At 43.2% G+C, this 16,667-nt stretch overlaps 1 protein-coding gene across 7 annotated transcripts in view; it reads left to right on the top strand.

Moving 5' to 3' along the window:
- PTPN3 (protein tyrosine phosphatase non-receptor type 3) overlaps positions 1 to 3,460 on the top strand; it is a 261,139-nt gene extending 257,679 nt beyond the window's left edge. For all 7 annotated transcript variants that reach the window (XM_053362369.1, XM_053362364.1, XM_053362363.1 and 4 more), the window contains 2 exons: positions 755 to 890; positions 1,527 to 3,460. In XM_053362369.1, coding sequence (XP_053218344.1) covers positions 755 to 890; positions 1,527 to 1,604 — 214 coding nt within the window. In that variant the 3' untranslated portion in view covers positions 1,605 to 3,460. The remainder of the gene's footprint in view (positions 1 to 754; positions 891 to 1,526) is intronic.
- Positions 3,461 to 16,667: the final 13,207 nt, after the last annotated feature.

Raw genomic sequence — 16,667 nt, 5'->3', positions numbered from 1 at the left:
GATCCAGCAGGGCTGCTCTTCTGTGTGGCAGCACACAATTCCTTATTGTGCACTCACAGACATCTCATTTGCAAGATGCACAATCTCTTCTATGGTTGCATAGAGCACATTCTTGCTTTTCTAAACCATGCTTAAATATATATGCCAATATGATTTTAATCATGGTTGTCTAAGTTTGCTGTTTATAATTATTTGAAACCAGGATTTGAAGCTGGCTTGAATTTCTGGTTAAGCAGTGTACCTGATTATTTTTAACTATCATTGATTTTGATGCCAGTGTATCCTTTAGCCACTGTTATGGTGGGTGGAGGAAGTTTGCCTTGGGTAAGGGAGGAGCGTATCATCTTCTGGCCTGCTCTCAGTCTCTTAACTGTGAGGAGATAACTCCTTTTGCCCCCCTCTCCCAATAGGGCAGCTATGACCATTGAATTTTTCTTTGTGATATCCTGTTACTTCGGGGAGGGGGGAGCAAAACTCCTAGCTTAAATTAGATTAAATTACATATTTAACCATTGATTACTAAAACTTAATTGTTTTCTCCATTTTTCTGTGAAATGTTTTTCTTAAAAATTTGCAAAGAACATGTTGCTGAAGTGATTTTTAAGTGTTCTGTTGTATTCAGCATTCCTAATATTTTCAAGAGATTTTCAGTATTTTTTAAAAAGCCATAATTTTAATATGAATTCAGGACAAAACATATGCTTTGGTTGTTGTTGCTTTTAAAAAATGCAGTCTTGTTGCTTACCTCTTGCAGTGCTGGAATAGGCCGGACTGGAGTATTGGTTGCTATGGAAACAGCTCTGTGCTTAATTGAAAAAAGCCAACCTGTTTATCCACTGGATATTGTACGAAAGATGCGAGACCATCGTGCTATGATGGTGCAAACATCAGTAAGTAAAAAGTACAGAAGACTATTTTCAATGTGTTTGACCCAGTTTCAATATATTGAAATCATATAATTGTAATGTTTGAAGGGTCCTCAGTGGTCATCTAGTCCTGCCCTCAAGCTGATGCAGGAAGTTCATTGCTTAAGCATCCCTTGTACATAGTGATTCTGTCTCTACTGAAGAACACTTAATTGCCTTTAAAGTTGCCATGCTTCAACAAAATACTTTCAGAGGGAGATTCCAGCATGAATTAGAACTATTCAAGAAATCCTGTTGTATTCACTGAGGCCTGAATTGAAACAGTAGTTTCCTGTGCACTATAGATTTCATTTGGCCTAGATAAACACATTTTGACTTGTGCCTCCTTCTCTATTCTGATGGTTTATCTCTGTTTCCTGTCTCTGTTGCCTATCTCAGCTCTTCAGAGATGGATTTAAATCACCTGAAGAACCTAATGCTGATCTCTCCCTGCCCCCTGCACATGCTATCCATCTTGGTCTTAAAGGCAATGCTGGTGTTAACTTCAGTGTATGAAAATGATGGCATTGTAGCTGACCATTGTACTGATATTATATAAATGAAATCTAACTTAGGTTATTTTTAACCTTTTCTTTTTTTTATTGTGTGTGTGTTATGCAGAGTCAGTACAAATTTGTCTGTGAAGCTATTCTTCATGTTTATAAAGAAGGACTAGTACACCCGCTGGATTCCAGTTAGCATAAATGTGAAGAAATGGAGTTCATCTTTCTAAAGACACATGTCAAGCCCAAGTGGTTTGTGGTGATAGATTATGGCAGAGCTCGCCAAGGCTTTGGGGAAGAGAAAGCAAGTTTGTACTGTGGCACTTTAAAATTCTGTAGGAAATTACTGAACCATGTAATCTACATATGAATCAGGTAAGTTTGTAAAGGCATGTGATGTGGAATGTAGGCACACAGAAAACAAGAAAAGAAAATCTTGATGTCCTCGCTGTATGCACCTTTTATTGCCTTAAAACATTTTTCATTAGAAGATTCCAGTGCTCTCCATTGTGAACTGAGAAAGGCCAACCAGCAATATCAATGGAAAAGCAACCCAATTATTTGAAGAGCCAAGTGCCTTCATCGCCTAAGAGTTGAGTCTTCCACAACTCCCACAAAATTGGACTGAATCATCCCAATACCAGTTAACGTTGGCAATACTACTTTGCTCAGGCATATTTATGAAATGAAATACTAAGGGCTGGAGCAATGGCACTGCAACCTCTGCAAATCTATCTGCATCACTGATAAGCATATTTAAAGCAGGCAGAGATCATGTGCTATGCAGAAAAGGCAGTGGGGCAACTGTATGTGGAAGAGGATGCAATCTCTCTTCCACTGGCTGTTTTTATGTGCTCCTTGTGTCTGTATTGCTCTTTGTCTTGTTATTTCTTCCACATGTTTGTTCTGAAATGGGTGGTGCTTTTTAAATTCAGTTTGTTTGATCTGTTCCTCTGTTTCAAAATCTGTTGTTCTTCAGATACAGATAGCAAAGTATCTTTTACTGTTCGTGTAAACATTTTAATCAGGTGCTGGAAGACTATCTACTGCTGACATAAATATACTGTTGCTGCTAAAATGTAAAGGGCATAGATGTTCAGATGCTAAAACACTTAGTTCATTGTCCATCAGATAAAACTTTGTTCTACCCTAATCATGGGCCAAGTCTTCCATTGCTTTAGCAACATCATTGCTATTGCTAAGCCATCCCATTGTGTTCAGCTCTCAAGTAACACATGGATGCATATATCGTATGGCTTGGTCAGATCTTGTGGATGGAGCTATAAGTACCCCTCCTCAGTTGCGGGATCACTTCTGCTTGCATTTTGAAGTATCTATGAAATTTGGCCTACATGTGGATATACAAGGAAAAACAGGCTGTCATGCAGCAGCAAGAATACTACAAAAAACAAACAAACAAAATCTATTTAGAATGCTGAAAAATCTATAGACTTGTCCACAAAGAAGAGCCATGGCTTAAAAAGTGTAAGAAGCTTATAATGCAACCCTGTGCATGCTAGCCCAGAAGTTCCGCTGTCTTCAAAGGCACTTACTCCCTAGTGAGTGTGTTTAGGGCTGCAGCCTTAATTAATTTATTACACATATAGCATTTGAGGTTTCTGTGTGTGGATACGAACATTTGTATGATGACAGCATGAGAATCAGCAATGGTGTGAGTGGCTTAGGAGCAGCAATTGCTCTACAAAGGTATTATATGAATTGATTTTGTTATGTGATGTGAGTGAAATGTTGAAAAAACCTGGATGTATCACAATGTGTGTAAAGTATGAATGAGTTGTATTTTGGTAATTTGCTTTAAGGTACACTGGTCTCAGTTTCATTTCAAGGGAGAGAATTGGAATAAATCATCACTGTATGGTATTTAAGAATTTGTCTTTGTCAATAAGTGTATAAATTAAATTAAAAGAACATATGGAATATATCATCATGGACTAAAATTATGTATATAAAGGCTGGTTCTGAGAAAAATCATCTAGAAATTTGAGAAACATTGTGTATATGTTTATATTAAAACCTATTTTTTCTCTTTAATTACAAATGTAGCAGTGCAGAATTGAATTACAAATGTATTGTTGTAGTTTTCCCAAGAGGTTCTTTTTCTTCTCTCCTTTTTTCAGTCTGAAATCAAAAGGTTTCACAGTGAATGTGATATGGTGACCCTCATTGGGTTCTCAGCTTCTGAGGTGATCATCTTCATCATACATGCAGATTCATACCCAAAATGAATTGACTAACAAGTTTAAATTCATTCTGATTATCTCACATGGTCATTTCAAATTGAATATGAATGATCAGTTAATAGCATAGAAAATCATACAAATATTCTAGAAGCCAGAAAGCTTTGACTTCTCCATCTGGAGTATTCCTTGTTTTCAAGGTACATTTTTTTATTGGTGATTATACCTTAGGGTACTGCAAACCCCGTGCTTGCTCATTCATAAAAATATTTCTGTTGTGTGTCTTGCACTTGGATTAGGTCCTCAGAGCACTTTATAGCCAAGTGTCATAAAGCCGTATTGAAAAGCAATTGTGAGACAACAGCATGAAAATTAAACAGCAAATCACAACAATTGGAATCCAGAGCAAATGACCACCTGCCCTCTGAGCACACTCAAAGAGGTAGCTAGAACAAATCTCCCAGGTCAGCAAATGCCATAATTTGGACACTCCTAATGAGTAGGCCCAAGGGATGCGGGTGGCGCTGTTGGTTAAACCATAGAGCCTAGGACTTGCCGATCAGAAGGTCAGCGGTTCGAATCCCCACAATGGGGTGAGCTCCTGTTGCTCGGTTCCTGCTCCTGCCAACCTAGCAGTTCGAAAGCACATCAAAGTGCAAGTAGATAAATAGGTACCACTCCAGCGGGAGTGTGCTGCTCTGGTTCGCCAGAAGCGGCTTAGTCATGCTGGCCACATGACCCGGAAGCTGTCTGCAGACAAACGCCAGCTCCCTCGGCCAATAAAGCGAGATGAGCGCCGCAACCCCATAGTCGGTCACGACTGGACCTAATGGTCGGGTCCCTTTACCTTTACCTTTAATGAGTAGGCCCAATCCTGTGCCTGTGGAAAGCAGACAGCTATTTAGATACACAGGTCCCAATCCATTTAGGGCTTTACATTGAAGAACCAGCAACTTGCACAGAGCCTGGAAATAAACTGAGATCCAACTAACAACTTTGGACTTGTAAGGTCACCATATGTTGCAATAATTTATCCAAGATTTGTGTGTTTAAAACTGCTTACTAATTGGTGAAATTGGCAGCATCTAAGGGGGGTTTCTTTAACAGGGACCTTGTCACAATCACCTGCAATACAGACAGAATTAAACCTTCCAGCAACAAGGAACTAATTACCTCTTCTACCCAGTGAAGCCACAAGGCAGGTTCTTTTGTTAGTTTTTATTTAAAGAAAACCCAATCTAAGAAACTATGAGGACTTACAAGGCCAAGTTAAAAATGAGCTTTAATCAGCTAGTATAAGTATGGGTCAAGCACACTTGTTTATATCCCCAAGGATACTCTGTCCTCAGGCTGTTCAAACTGAAAACTATACGTCAAAAACTTGCCAAGATGAGCTATGGCATCAACCAGAAGCGACCCTGTATTTAATGTGAGATCCAGGTCAGAATGAATGCAAGCAACCTCCTTCCTTCTACATATTTGCAAAAGCTCATACAGCATTACATATGTTTGGCTATTTATCTCTATGGCGAACTTATGGAAAACTGGATTACAGCAGTGTATTACTTACTATTACATGTGTTTGCACTTCTTTATTGGAAATCTTTGCTTCCTGTGCTAACATTGGCCATAACCCTATCTCTAACTCCAACCCTAGCCCTAACCCTAATCTTAACTCCAGCCCTAACCCTGACATAAACCTAACCCTAACATTAACCTAACCCTTAACCCTAACCTTAACTGTATCCTAACCCTAACCCTCACCTTAACCTTAACCCTCACCTTTACCCTAACCCTAACTCCAGCCTAACATTAACCCAAACCCTAAACCCTAATCTTATAACCCTAATCCAACCCTAACCCTAAATTTAGCCCCAGCCCTAAAACTAACATTGACCCCAACCTTAACCCTAACCTTAACTGCATCCCTAATCCCAACTCCAACACTAGCCCTAACCCAACTTTAGCCCTAACCCTAATCCAACTCTAAACCTAAACATAATCTGGACCCCAGCCCTAACCCTAACATAACCCTAACCTTTACCCTAATCCTAAACCTCACCCTCACCATAACCCTAATCCTATAACCCAAACATTTACCGTAAACCTAATCTTAACCCCAGCCCTAAACCTAACATTAACCCCAACCCCTAATCCTAACCCTAACCCAATCCCTAACCAACTCCAACCCTATAACCCTAACCCATACCCATCTTTATCCTAGGATAAAAGTATTTTCTTTTATAAATCCTAAATCATGCATTTAATGAATCCTAGGATAAAATATGGGTGTTCCCATTGGATAAGATTTTTCACAGAAATATTTCAAGCTCAGTAACTTACAAGTTTTCAGTGAATTTGATAATTTTCAGGTAGCACTGTCAAAATACTGCTTTTGGTCTCTAATTTGAGTGCAGATAGGAACAACTATTGCAACTTTGGTTCTAGCAAAGGTTCAACAGCCTGATCAGTGTGATGTTTGCTGGTTACTCAGATTTATTAGAAATCAGTGGAAATTTGCTCAAGATTGCTGAATTGCCATGCTTGATTCACACAGCCAGTCCACTTCCCTGCTTTTTTCTTCAGCCTGGGAGGAGGTGCTGAAGGCATCTCCTGAGAGGAGAAACCTGTATCTGTTCCTCATCTGGGTCTTCCTTTGGGCAATGTTGGGTTCAGGTTTTAGGGATCATGATGACAAAGGAAAAGTTTTAATTGATGGGGCTGCTAGTAAGAGGGGTGCTGGTTTACTTTCTGAGCCAGTGTGCCTATTCCATGGGGAACAGAGAATGAAAAAACTGCTGACAGAGTTTCGTTCTGAAAGGAGCAATAGCATTTGTTTTTAAATTGTAAGTTTGTATGCTTCCCTCAGTAGCTCAAATGACATCTTTCTCAAGCTTTTCATTTTCATCAATTGATTAAAGCATGGGTGCTTGTTCAACTAAACGTTTTTGAAACAGTATGACAGGACTAATTTTAATGCCTGGAGTCCCTAAACTAATTGAAAACTGTATTGCTAAATGTGCTTCGAAACACGTTATGAAACTGCAGTCCTCAAAGGAGGACCTCGGGTTCCAATATTCAACCTTCAGTCCACTTTGGAAATAATTTTGCTATCATCAACCTGCAGGAAACATCCCCAATGACCAAATCCTCTCCCTCTCCCTTTCTCTGCATTTCAGAGACATAATTAAATGCTTGCATTGCCATGTGGTGATGAGAGGCATAGATATAGTACAAAATCTCCTTGCATAACAAATATGCTGAGTGCTTATCTCCGATATGTCAGAAGTGTCAACATAGAAACTTGATAATTAGCATCTCTAATGAAAAGGGATCCATCACACAATGCACTCTCAACTGCATTGTGAAATGAGGCTTGAAAATGCTAAGTAGCAGTGGTATAGATAAAAATCCATTATTTAAAATAAAATAAACCATTTTACGTTTTCAGTTGCAGTATAAGTGTATTACCACTACCACCACCAGCCTAGGGGAATAACTAATTTCTAATATCAAACTTAAGCACGGCATATATTGTCAGCATTTCTCACCTTCAATCAAGCAGCATAGACATTTGCTTTCTATTTCATGGAGAGAAACATTATTTTGCCTAGGATCAGCCCCTGCTTCTAGAAACGTCTGGTCACTCAGTCCACACTCCTGCTCATCTATTCTGCTTTCAGATATAGCCTTTGTCTGCAAGTAAGCATTCTTGCGTAGTATCCTTGGATGTGCAGAGAAAGAGTTAGATGGAAAGAAACAGGTTTGCTTGTTTGTAACTAGTTCCTGGGGAACCTTTTTTCAGCCCCAGGAACAGATTCAGATACGGTAAACTTCTGGAGGGCCACATTCCATTGATGGGCAGGGCCAAAAGCAAAAAAGAAAAAGCATAAAAATGCAGAAATTCCCTCCAGTAGAATACATTAAAATGGCTTTTCTCTCTGACAAACCCCTGCCTCTGTTTTTGCTTTTAGGTGAAATGGGTGGTGGCACCTTTTTAAAAAATGTATTGTTCACACATGTGCAATAGGATCCTGAGTCCTGAATTGCAACAAGTCAATTCCAATCTGTTACCTCCGAGGATGTGGACAGGCTGCTTGGATGAGTGAAACCAGCCACTTCTCTCCTTGATCCTTGCCCATCCTGGCTTATAAAAGCTAGCTGGGAAGGGCTGGGCGATGGGCTCTGTGGGGTGGTGAATGCTTCTCTGTGAGGGAGCCTTCCCAGACCCGCTGAAAGAGGCAGTTATTAAACCGCTTCTTAAAAAAAACATCTTCAGATCCAGCCTACTATCGCCCAGTCTCAAATCTTTCATTCTTGGGCAAGGTGATTGAGCAGGTGTCTACCAGAGGAAGCAATTGGCCTTTCCTCTTCTGCAAAAAGGGTGTTTGGTTTTCCCATGCCGCACATCATATGGCATCAGGTGGCTGCAGGTGGGTGTGGGTTGCCCAAAATGGCTTCATGCACCAGAGAGGTGTGACGGACCTAACTAGGCCTGCAAGTCAGAAGTCCACCACCACCAAGCTGTAGTTATGCAGATGGGCCTTTGCAAAGCTATGGCTGGAACATGTTGCTAGGCTTTACCTACTTGTATAGTTGTATAGTGCATTCAAGTGTCCAAAGTGCTTCAGTGTCCTGTAAACCTTACAAAACCCCGTAAGGTAAATAAGCCAATGTTACTATCCCCAATATTGCATATATGGGTACTGAGGCTGAGCGGGGAGTGGGGGGTTTGACTTAAGACCTAGTGAATTTATGGCAGAGGTGAGGTTCATACCAGGGGTTCTATGCACAGCTCAGCTGTGGGTGGCAAGACTCAGTCGTGGATTAAACTTCTAACTCATTATTTCTAAGTTCCTCCAGCAACTAAATTAGAATAGATATTTAAAAGAAAAAGGAACATGTGATTTACAAAATGGAAAGTTTGGTTTCTATCAGTCCTATTTTTAGGAATTAAAAACCAAATTTTAAATCAATCTACCCTATTAAATACTTGGAGGACATTATTTCCAAGAAAACATTAATTCTGAAGTGTATTTATTCATCCTCCTTAAATGGTCACACCTGGAAAGAAAACTCACTGAATACAAAATGGTTTCAACAGGTATTTCTAAGAATGGATAGAAATATTGGAAGCATTCAATTTGCTGTTGCTAATATAGTACTCATCCTTTATTTAGGTTGAGTTATTTTAGAACGAATACTAATTAGGATGTGTATTTGGAACATATAAAATAAAAATGAAAGGACCCCATTCATTTTTATTTCATAATTATTAAAATGAATTAAATGAAATTAAATGAAAGCTGAAGTACCGTACCTTTCTCTCTATAACACACAGATTTTTTTCTCCTAAAAAGTAAGGGGAAATGTCTGTGCATGTTATTTATTTTTTTTTTTTTTATTTAGGATTTTCTTGTTTTACAGAAGTGTAATGCCTCGTATTTTTTTTTCCCCTGTAACATTTTTACAAATCCGTTTCATTTGTTGAGGCATTAGGGGGAGAAGAAAAAAGAAAGAAAAGAGAAAGGGGGGATGGAGAGAGGGAAGATGGATGGGGGTGGGGTCGGGTGGCAGTGTTTCTATTATGCTTAGTGTATGTAGAGTTTGGTGTCAGCGTTGTTTGTGTTGTTCACTTGTGTTCCTTTGGTGGTGAGAGAGTTTGGGGTTGGCGTAGGGTGTGATTGTTTGTTTGTGATTGGCTGTGGTGATCTTTGTTTTCGTGTGTGAGTGAGGTGGGTGGGTGTTTTGGATCAGGTTAGCCATATTGATTTGTATGCTGTTGGTGGATTATTGTCATTGTCTTGTTGGGCTGTGTATGTGATAAAGGGGAGCCATACCGGGGTGAAGGTGTCTTCTTCTGTTTGTCCCCGTGTCAGTTTCAGTTTATTAGTTAATTTTTCCAGTAGGGCTGTTTCCCATACTATTTGGTACCATTGGTCCATGCTTACTCCTGACAGGTCTCTCCAGTGTCTGGTTATGGTGTTTCTGGCTGTGTGGTCCCTGGAGCCGACTGGCCCGAGTGCAGGGGCAAAAATCAGGCAAAAATCTGATCGCGCGAGAGAGGAAGCTGTTGCTTTCCTGCATTCTGCCTCAGGGTCTTACTGCCCACCCTGTTCTGTTTTGGTTCCTGTTTGCTCAAACGGAACAAAGAGCAGGCAAATCCCCTCCCTTCCAGGCAAGCAGAGGGGAAAGGAAAGGATCGCGTCCTTCCTTCTAATTCCTCTCCGTGCTCCGGTGCTGCTGCGTCCAGGGAAGCATTTTAGGGACTCGCAGGTAGCCGGAAAACATGCAGGTGGGGGGGGGAGAGAGAGAGAGAGAGAGAGGGCTGGCTTGGGTGGGTGGGTGGGTGGGTGGGTGGGTGGGGGAACTTTTGCCTTCCTTTCCTCCCTCCCGTTAAACCCCTCTCCTGCATTCTTAGCCAGCTGCTTCTCTGCACACCCCTCTCGTGCTCCTTGTCCCTTCTGTGTTTTTCCTTCCCTCCCCACTTAAAACGTGGTTACAAAGCACGGATCCACATGGATCCTCAGGATCTTTGCATTGGGTCACCCCAAATTCACCATCAGATCACATTACATGTCCATGGCTACAGCCTGCACCAAAAAAATCACGCACCCACTGTTGCCTGGGGCTGCAATGGTGCAAAAACGTGGTTACAAAGCATGGATCCACATGGATCCTCGGGATCTTTGCATTGGGCTACCCCAAACTCACTGTCAAATCACATGTCTGTGGCCGCAGCATGAAGCACAAAAATGATACATCCACTGTTTCATTCAGAATTCCCCCCCTTGTTTTCCTCCTCTAAAAACGATGTGCGTGTTATGGTCAGGTGCGTGTTATAGAGCAAAAAATACGGTAATCCTGAATGACCCCCTTTTAAGGTTTCTCCCCCACCCCCACTGCCAACTTTAATATTTAGCTTTGCACATGAACCTCACTCTTTGTAGGCAGGCAGCTGTATCTTTTAGCAACCATGTTGCCAAAAGTCAGCAGAAATAGAGATATGAAGGCACAGAGCGGGCAGGAAAACCAGAAAACTTGGAGAAGATGGTGGCTGCTTCCAGGCTACAGTCATACCTCATGTTGCGAACGCTGGGGCTTATGCCTTTGCAGGTTGCGTCCCGTGGCAACCCAGAAGTACTGGAAAGGGTTATTTCCGGGTTTTTCCGCTCACGCATGCGCAGACGCGGGTTGGGTTCCGTTTAGCTTGCGAACGGGGCTCCGGAACGGATCTCGTTCGCAACCAGAGGTACCACTGTACTTCTGTTTTGCAGCTGTTTTGCATAGCATATTGGAAAATCCAGGCTGTGAAATGACAGTGGATTTGCCATTCTTGCACAACAAACCTACCTATCTCCACCCCTATTAGGCTTTTAACAGTAAGGAAAGTGATGTGCAAATGCTTGCGTGTGGGGTAACAACAATTTTATGATACAACATTGTATAACCTTGTATAAAAATGAATGCTCAATGGACAACTGAGGCTGTATAACCTTCCTGCCAGCTCCGGAGGGATGTTCAATAAAGCAGGTAACACCTTTTAAGTTGAATTACTTAAATAAATGAACTTTTCCACAATATTCTAATTTTCCGAGTTTCACCTGTATCTTCCTTGAAAATGTAAGGCTATAATCTATTTTATGAAACTGTACAGTCACCTATCCAATGTATCTGAAAGCAGGGGAAATAGTACAGACACACATCTGCAGTCAATGTGGAGTTCTTATGGAGTATGGATTGGCAGACATGAGCAGTGAAGTCAACACCAAGGAAGAAAAACTGACACTGTTCTAAGGACCTAAGTATAAGCATGTTTGAATAAGTTTCCTGCTCTGCAATGCGTATTTTTTTTTTGTTTGAAAGTTAGGATTTAGCTTCAGCCCTGTTCAACAGAGAAAACTAAACAATATCAAACAATAGCAACCAGAAAATAAGACGGCACACTTCTAACACTATGGTGCACAATCTTATATGTAGGGCCCTTTGGCAGACCCATTCAACAGTTGTGCTTCAATCCTAATTTGTTTACGGGGTGTTTGTGTCTTCCCATCATTCATACCCTATTTTTCAATGCATTTCCCCATCACTTTCTAAAGTGCAAGAAGACGGATTCTTTTTTAAAGTCAGATTTGTTGTAGTAGGGCAACAGTCAACTTTTAAAAATTCCACAACCTAAATTTACAGTGTGCACATGAACACCTGCAAAATAGTGACTGTCTAGAGGCACCCTGAATTAACACATTTGTATTTTACTGATGGTTTTGAAAAGCAGAGCTGTCCAGTTAAACAGGGGCAGCCTTGCCGTCGGTTAAACACTTGCAATTTGATTAACTAAGCATATCCCTAATAAGAATAGTATGTCCAAACCTCAACTGCAGCTATAGGTGAATACTATTTTTCTAACTACACTAATTTCTCACCTACAATAGGAGAGAAGCCTGCAGCCCCCTTTTAGACTGAAGTGAATAGAATCAGTTTTGCTTAAACTGTCTAGTCCACCAGTTCCATGATGGAGTCTTCTTGTGATGTCCCTTTGTCATCAGTTGACTTTGAGTTCAGCAGCACAGTCTCACCAGGGACTGCAATGCTTTTCTACTGACGCCTGTATGCCAGATTCCAGCAGCGAGGGTGGGAAGGTGGGGCTCGCAGTGCTCATAATGTGGAGTTCTCTCCCCCTACAGACCTTTTGGGAGAGTTCTAAAAAACATACCCAGATGGCCAGATGGTTGATAAATACTGGAACGTTTTCAGTGAATTTTATGAAATTTGATTCTGCTTAACTTGACTTGGTTTACCCTGAACATTGTCTATAGATCCAGGTGCATCACACAAACAGTATCATAGAAGTCTTTTAAGAGTCCAAGTTTCCCTAACTTTTATGTACACGTTCATGTACCTGATTTATATGAGTGTGTTCCTTTGTTGTTGATGTTATTGTGTGGGGGTTTTTTTTTAAAGAGATGCCATGTTCCAAGCATGGCCAAATTCTTGTCTTTATCTTTTCCTATTGGCCCAAGCAAGTATCTGAATTGGGATCTTGGATTTAATTTTAGTACCTTACATATACTTAATTCACACCACAGCTTCAGTTAAAATTCCATTCACCTAGCAAATCCTACCATGTTATATAAATAGGTTACATAACCTGAATACTGAATCATGAATACACAAGCAACCCACTGATAAATGCATTGTAAATTTGAAATGATGCAAAAGGTCACAAGCACCAAATTTCAGATCCTGGAGAAAGCCGTTCATTTGTAAAGGTTTGTGGTTGAAATTTAACTCGGCTGCAGCTTGTGCCCTGCTTTACATCATTGAGTGTAAAAACATTGAGTGTTTTTAGAGTGGTTTTAAAATGTTTTTTTTAAAAAAAATTTCTTTTGGATTTTTTGTATGTGGCGGGTGGGGGTGGGATGGATGTTTGGTTGGGCTTGGGGAATTTTTTTATTTTTATTTTGATGTTTTTGTAATTTTTACATTTTTTGTTTGTATTGTTTTATTGGTTTTGTTTGTTTGTTTAAGGTCTTATTTTGTTCTTAGGGGGAGGGGTCAGGGCTGCCGGGGAGTGGGCCCCAGCCCACAAAATGGCTGGGGCATGTTCCACAGGGGGGGATGCACTGGGGCAACCGATCTCAGTGATCACGGGTAGGAGGAGGAGTTACGCTAAGACTAGACCACGTCATTACAGAGGAGGCAGGTTTAGTCGTTGTCTGAGGACTATTCCTGCCTCCGGGTCTGGTCCTGACCGGATGGATACTAGAATCAGCAGGGGATACCCACATGACCTGAAGGTGCTGCTGTGCAATGCCAGGTCAATGATTCATAAGACCACTGCCATCCATGACTTGATCATGGATGGAGGACTTGACCTGGCATGTGTAACAGAGACTTGGTTAGATGAAGCAGATGGGCCTGTCCTTGCCGCTGCTTGTCCACCAGGTTTCTCTTACGCACAGCAACCCAGGTCATGTGGGCGGGGAGGGGGGGTTGCAGTGATTTTTAGGAAGTCATTAGTTTGCACCAGGCGTCCTATTGGGAAGACCCAGTTTTCCGAGTGCATGTTCTGGAAGTTGGGCAATAGGGGCAGTACAGGATTCCTTTTGGTGTACCGACCTCCCCGCTGCACCAAGGATTCCCTGCCCGAGCTGCTTCAGGTCGTGGCGGATGTTCTCCTGGAGACACCTAGCTTGGTCGTCCTAGGGGATTTTAACATCCATGCCGACACGACCTTACAAGGGGCCGCTCGGGACTTCGTGGAAAGCATGGCCTCCATGGGGCTGTCCCTGAATAAGTCTGGCCCAACCCATAGCCGCGGACATGCCTTGGACCTGGTGTTTACCTCTATGGATGTTGGTGATCTGACACTAAGTAAAAGCGAAACGAAAGAAGTGCCATGGTCAGATCACTTCCTGGTGCAACTGGACTTCTCTGCAACCCATCCCCTCTGCAGGGAGGTGGGACCAATTCGGATGGTCCGCCCCCGCCACTTAATGGATCCAAATGGTTTCCAGAGAGTGGTAGGGGATGCTTTATCCCATGTTGATGGCCTTTCAGCTGATTCCCTGGTGGCCCGCTGGAATGTGGAGTTAACCAGGGCTATTGACTGTTTGGCTCCGAAGCGCCCTCTCCGATTGCATGGAGCCTGGACAGCCCCGTGGTTTTCCACGGATCTGAGGGCAATGAAACAATCGTTGAGACGGCTAGAGCGCCGGTGGCGGATAACTCATTCCGAATCTGACCGGACACAGGTTAGAGCTCAACGTCGAGCCTACCAAGTGGCGATAGCGACGGCGAAGAAGAATTTCTTCACCGCCTCTATTGCATCTGCAGAAAACAGCAGCAGGAGACTTTTTCAGGTGGTTCACAATTTAGCGGAACCACCTGCAACATCGGGGCCCAGTATGGGCCACATGTTCTCCTGCAATGATTTTGCAAAGTTTTTTGCAGATAAAATCGCTCAGATTCGGGAAGAAGTAGACTCCACCGTGGGAGCAGGGCCGGGGCGGGAGAGTGCTAGAGTTCTGTCTAGTCAAGTTGAGTGGGATCAATTCCAATCTGTTACCTCCGAGGATGTGGACAGGCTGCTTGGACGAGTGAAACCAACCACCTGTCTCCTGGATCCTTGCCCATCCTGGCTTATAAAAGCTAGCCGGGAAGGACTGGGCGATGGGCTCCGTGGGGTGGTGAATGCTTCCCTCCGTGAGGGAGCCTTCCCAGACCCGCTGAAAGAGGCGGTTATTAAACCGCTTCTTAAAAAACCATCTTTAGATGCGGCCACGATGGCCAACTATCGCCCAGTCTCAAATCTTCCATTCTTGGGCAAGGTGATTGAGCGAGCGGTTGCCGAACAACTCCAGGCACGCCTGGAAGAAGCGGACCATTTGGATCCCTTCCAGTCGGGATTCAGGCCTCATGATGGGACTGAAACTGCCTTGGTCGCACTGGTTGATGATCTCCAGCGGGCTAGAGACAAAGGTGAGAGCTGTTTCCTAGTTCTGCTGGATCTCTCAGCGGCGTTTGATACCATCGACCATAACATCCTTCTGGACCGTCTTGAGGGGCTGGGAGCTGGGGGCACTGTCATACAGTGGTTCCGCTCCTTCCTCCTGGGCCGTGTTCAGAAAGTGGTGGTGGGGGATGAGTGTTCAGACCCCTGGGCTCTCACTTGTGGGGTGCCTCAGGGTTCTGTCCTCTCCCCCATGCTTTTCAACATTTACATGCAGCCGCTGGGAGAGATCATCAGGAGGTTTGGGCTGGGTGTTCATCAGTATGCGGATGATACCCAGCTCTACCACTCTTTTAAATCAGAACCAGTGAGGGCGGTGAAGGTCCTGTGTGAGTGTCTGGAGGCGGTTGGAGGATGGATGGCGGCTAACAGATTGAGGTTGAATCCTGACAAGACAGAAGTACTGTTTTTGGGGGACAGGAGGCGGGCAGGTGTGGAGGATTCCCTGGTCCTGAATGGGGTAACTGTGCCCCTGAAGGACCAGGTGCGCAGCCTGGGAGTCATTTTAGACTCACAGCTGTCCATGGAGGCACAGGTCAAATCTGTGTCCAGGGCAGCTGTTTACCAGCTCCATCTGGTACGTAGGCTATCTGCCTGCGGACTGTCTCGCCAGAGTGGTGCATGCTCTGGTTATCTCCCGCTTGGATTACTGCAATGCGCTCTACGTGGGGCTACCTTTGAAGGTGACTCGGAAACTACAATTAATCCAGAATGCAGCAGCTAGACTGGTGACTGGGGGCGGCCGCCGAGACCATATAACACTGGTCTTGAAAGACCTACATTGGCTCCCAGTACGTTTCCGAGCACAATTCAAAGTGTTGGTGCTGACCTTTAAAGCCCTAAACGGCCTCGGTCCAGTATACCTGAAGGAGCGTCTCCACCCCCATCATTCTGCCCGGATGCTGAGGTCCAGCGCCGAGGGCCTTCTGGCGGTTCCCTCATTGCGAGAAGCAAAGCTACAGGGAACCAGGCAGAGGGCCTTCTCGGTAGTGGCGCCCGCCCTGTGGAACGCCCTTCCAGCAGATGTCAAAGAGATAAACAACTACCTGACATTCAGAAGACATCTTAAGGCAGCCCTGTTCAGGGAAGTTTTTAACATGTGATATTTTACTGTATTTTTGGTTTTTATGGAAGCCGCCCAGAGTGGCTGGGGAGGCCCAGCCAGATGGGCGGGGTATAAATAATAAATTATTATTATTATTATAAAGGGACCCCTGACAGTTAAGTCCAGTCGCAAACGACTCTGGGGTTGTGGTGCTCATCTTGCACAGAAACACCATTTACCTTCCCGCTGGAGCGGTACCTATTAATCTACTTGCGCTTTTTTGCGTGTTTTTGAACTGTTAGGTTGGCAGGAGCTGGGACAGAGCAACGGAAGCTCAACCTGTCGTGCGGATTCGAACCGCCAACCTTTTGATCGGCAAGCCCAAGGCTCAGTGGTTTAGACCACAATGCCACCCGTGTCCCTTATTTGGGGGGTAAATACAGGAACTAATCTGGTCGTAAACCAGTCTAAAGTTGTAGAGTAGTGATGCCCTAAGAAATCGTA

The sequence above is a fragment of the Podarcis raffonei genome, chromosome 13 (genome assembly GCF_027172205.1).
Source record: "Podarcis raffonei isolate rPodRaf1 chromosome 13, rPodRaf1.pri, whole genome shotgun sequence".
In the NCBI taxonomy this organism is placed as follows: Eukaryota; Metazoa; Chordata; class Lepidosauria; order Squamata; family Lacertidae; genus Podarcis; species Podarcis raffonei.
The sequence above is the reverse complement of the archived record's forward strand: the minus strand, read 5'-3'. Positions and strand labels throughout refer to the sequence as shown.